At 33.9% G+C, this 3234-nt stretch overlaps 1 protein-coding gene across 1 annotated transcript; it reads right to left on the bottom strand.

Moving 5' to 3' along the window:
* Positions 1-263: 263 nt before the first annotated feature.
* On the bottom strand, positions 264-2886 carry LOC107464173 (F-box/FBD/LRR-repeat protein At1g78750). Its single transcript, XM_016083093.3, has 4 exons — positions 2826-2886; positions 1447-2720; positions 1161-1346; positions 264-605 (listed from the first exon to the last, which is right to left on the bottom strand). Exons 2-4 carry the CDS (start codon positions 2692-2694, stop codon positions 387-389), a joined length of 1653 nt encoding a protein of 550 aa, XP_015938579.1. The 5' UTR covers positions 2695-2720; positions 2826-2886; the 3' UTR covers positions 264-386.
* Between the last annotated feature and the right edge of the window lie 348 nt (positions 2887-3234).

Raw genomic sequence — 3234 nt, 5'->3', positions numbered from 1 at the left:
TTGTTAAAAAATACTACATAGATATTAGAAATCAGAAATCAGTCATTAATTAGTTAACAAATAAGAATATTTATTTGTTATTTACAAAAAATAGTTTGAATGTACTGCTATAAAAAGTATTTGATTATTCTGTAACAAGATATTTGATTATTTTAATATAAAATCTTTTATAAGTTTAATTATTTTGATGAAAAATCTTTGACAAGCAAGCTATTCTGATATAAAATGTTAAAATTGAAACTTATTTTTTATGCTGAATATTAAACCAGAACATATCAATTACTTTCAACTGGTTCATCCACAGTCTAACACAAAGAAGGCAAGAAAACAAAAACGACATAACAAATTGCAGTTGTAATTTTATATTTTAAGTTGTCTTACTGTAATCAGTCCCACTCTAATTCAAAGTTAAGCTGCAGATTCGGGGAAAAAAAATTTATTGGCAATGAATCCAAGAGTTCTTCACAATCACTGAGGTTCTCATATTTCTTAGGAGAGCTTCTGACTTTGACATCTTTCAAATCATGCCACCAACATTTCATTTGATGACTTGAACTGCAGCGTCTCTCTTCCTCGTTGTTGCACCTTAGCTTCTCCAATAGTAGCTGTTGTTGATTTGACCAATTGACAACTAAAATTAGAGAGGTGAAGGGAGTGAGAGGGTACATGTTTTTTAAGCGTAAAACTAGTTTTTAAAATTTAAAAATCAGAATTTTTTAAAAAGTTGGCTATTTTATTGGATATAGAATTGGTTGATAAACTTTTTTATTATTTTAATATGTATTGATTGATATATAATAAATTAACACAATAGCACTCAGAAAATAGAGTTATCAAACATTTTTAAACTACCGAAACTGAAAGATTCAGAACTAACAACTAAAATCACAAAAAAATCCTTTAGATTTAAAAAATTGGCAAATAAATTTGATGATAATCTTACATAGTATTATGTCAGTCTTTCATATATAAAAAAAAAAAACAAAACTATTTAACAATTTATCAATTTTGTCAACATAGTAAATCTTTAGAAGGCTACTTTAACCATTTTATTATCTTTCAAATTATTTTTGTTTTTTCACGAATCAAACCACTGAAAAAATTGATCATGCATTGGAGAATCAAATCAGGAGTTAAGAGGCAATGAATCAATGACAAACCTTAAGGAATATTCTGCTGCATAATTTCAGGTTCAAAGAAATAATAGCAGGACGGAAGCTCCAAAACAAATCATTGATAAGAAGCACACAAAACTCTTCAGTTTCTTCATCTACCGATAACCTCAATTGTTTGATCCTTCGCAAAGGGACTTGCACATTTTCTAGTACATCTTCATGGAACACAATCTGCTCATCCAAAATACAATTCCAACACAAATGGCATCAAATTTCTCCATGTAAAGTTTTATTTTATCAACTAAAACATAATTTGGTAATGTACACTTACAGATGAACCTTTCATGATTCCAAGATACAAGGATACCATAACATTTCTTGGTGCTATGTTCTGGATAAATGCCCTAAGCCTTTTCAAATCCATACGAAATTCTAGTGCGAAGACAACATCAAGATCCACCTGATTTGAACAATTCTCAAAAGATATAGCTGCTGGCATGTGGCTGAATTGTCCAGAATATCTACATGACTCTAAATTCCGCGCATCGATCTTAGCTTCCTTCAACTCTACGCAAGCCTCGAAGGACAAAACCTTGAGGCGAGAACTGGAGATCATTAGGCTCTCAGATGTAACACAACCACTTAATTCCAACCTCTCAAGGAATGGAAACTTGTCAAAAAGTTCAAGCAACCATTGGTTAGAGACAAAAACAGAACTCACAGCCCCTAAAAAAAACCCCTTCAAATTTCTGCACTTGTCTATACTGATATCACAAGGGAACTCTAATTTGTCATTACCGAGTTGAAGATTCTCTAGACTCGGCACATCAACATGAATTTCACGAAATCCAGAAAACTTAGCAGACTTTAGCTTAGGCAAATCATGTACTTTTACATTTTCCAATCCAACACAGTGCTCCAATATTAATTCCTCAATCATAGGACAACCAGAAATGAGATCTTCAAGCGCTTGTTCATGTCCCAAATAAACACCAACTAAGGACAATATCCGCAACATAGGGAACCTAATTCTGTGATTCACAATCAATTTGTCTGCTCTAATCTTCCCGAACAACACTAATTCAGTTAATGACTTGGCTTTCAGTACATCTGGTGGCAAGTAGTAGTAATTATCAACGGCGTGAGAGTCAAACTCACATCCAAAGAAACTGCCAGCAAGTTCAAGTTCAAGCTTTAGCACCTGAATACTACTACTTTCACCTGCTATCTTCATCCACCGGTCGACGAGATGTGGCATGAACCGAGGATGGAAGAACATCATACTCAGGTTAAATTCTTTGATGGCAAAGCCGTGGTGGTGGAACCTAACAAGTGTCCTATCCACAGACTTGAGGAAGCTGTTGGCTTTCCTCCTGTTGTCTTGTATCTTCAGGGGATCTTTTCTATCCTTCAAGTGCACGCGCACGCATCGAGAGCCGTGGAAGACCAAGATGGGGAATGAGGACCATGTTTCATGCCAAGCCTTGGACAAAACACTGGTCCTTGCAGCATCTTTGTAAGGCAATCTTGAAAGAATGTCATGGAGGATCATCTTTGGCAGATCAGAAATTTTGTCCATTTCCTTAATAAGATCTCTGAGCTCCCCTAACAGAAACAATTACTAAGGATTAAATAATGTTCTTCAATTACATTCAAAGTTGTAGTGGGATGCAAGTGTATGAAAAAGTTGTTTGAGTGTAAAATGCATACCAGTGTGTTGAAGAATTGCTGAGACTGAAGAGATTTTGGTAAAGTGTGAAAAACCTATCTCATCAAGATCTTCATCTGCTATGAATTATTGAATATTTTTTCAAACAACTATCTCTCTTTCTTCCCTGCCAGTGCCTTGTCATGTCAAATATGAGTCATGAAATATTTCAGGTTAAGGTTTAATCAACTTTCTCCCGTTTGAAACTTGTGTAGCATGTAAATCAGTAAAAGGAAGGAGTGCGATGAGATAGTGGAATAGTGCACATGACCCGGCTGGCCCTAAGATTCGGCCCCAACTTAAATATTTTGGGTTAATTTGGTGTGATTATTTTCAAGAGACTAAAAAGGTATATATATTTTAAATTAATTTTAATATTATGTTATAATAATTATAAATTTATTGTTTTAT

This window comes from Arachis duranensis, chromosome 9, assembly GCF_000817695.3.
Source record: "Arachis duranensis cultivar V14167 chromosome 9, aradu.V14167.gnm2.J7QH, whole genome shotgun sequence".
NCBI classification, from domain to species: domain Eukaryota; kingdom Viridiplantae; phylum Streptophyta; class Magnoliopsida; order Fabales; family Fabaceae; genus Arachis; species Arachis duranensis.
This window is presented reverse-complemented; position numbering and strand designations above follow the sequence as displayed.

Bases quoted from the DNA above. Each gene is read 5' to 3' on its own strand.
- LOC107464173 (XM_016083093.3), bottom strand. From the start codon at position 2,694: ATGGACAAAATTTCTGATCTGCCAAAGATGATCCTCCATGACATTCTT. The intron at 1,347-1,446 runs GTAAGTGTACAT...TTGGATGAGCAG, and splicing joins GAATCATGAAAGGTTCATCT to ATTGTGTTCCATGAAGATGT. The intron at 606-1,160 runs GTTTGTCATTGA...AATCAACAACAG, and splicing joins GCAGCAGAATATTCCTTAAG to CTACTATTGGAGAAGCTAAG.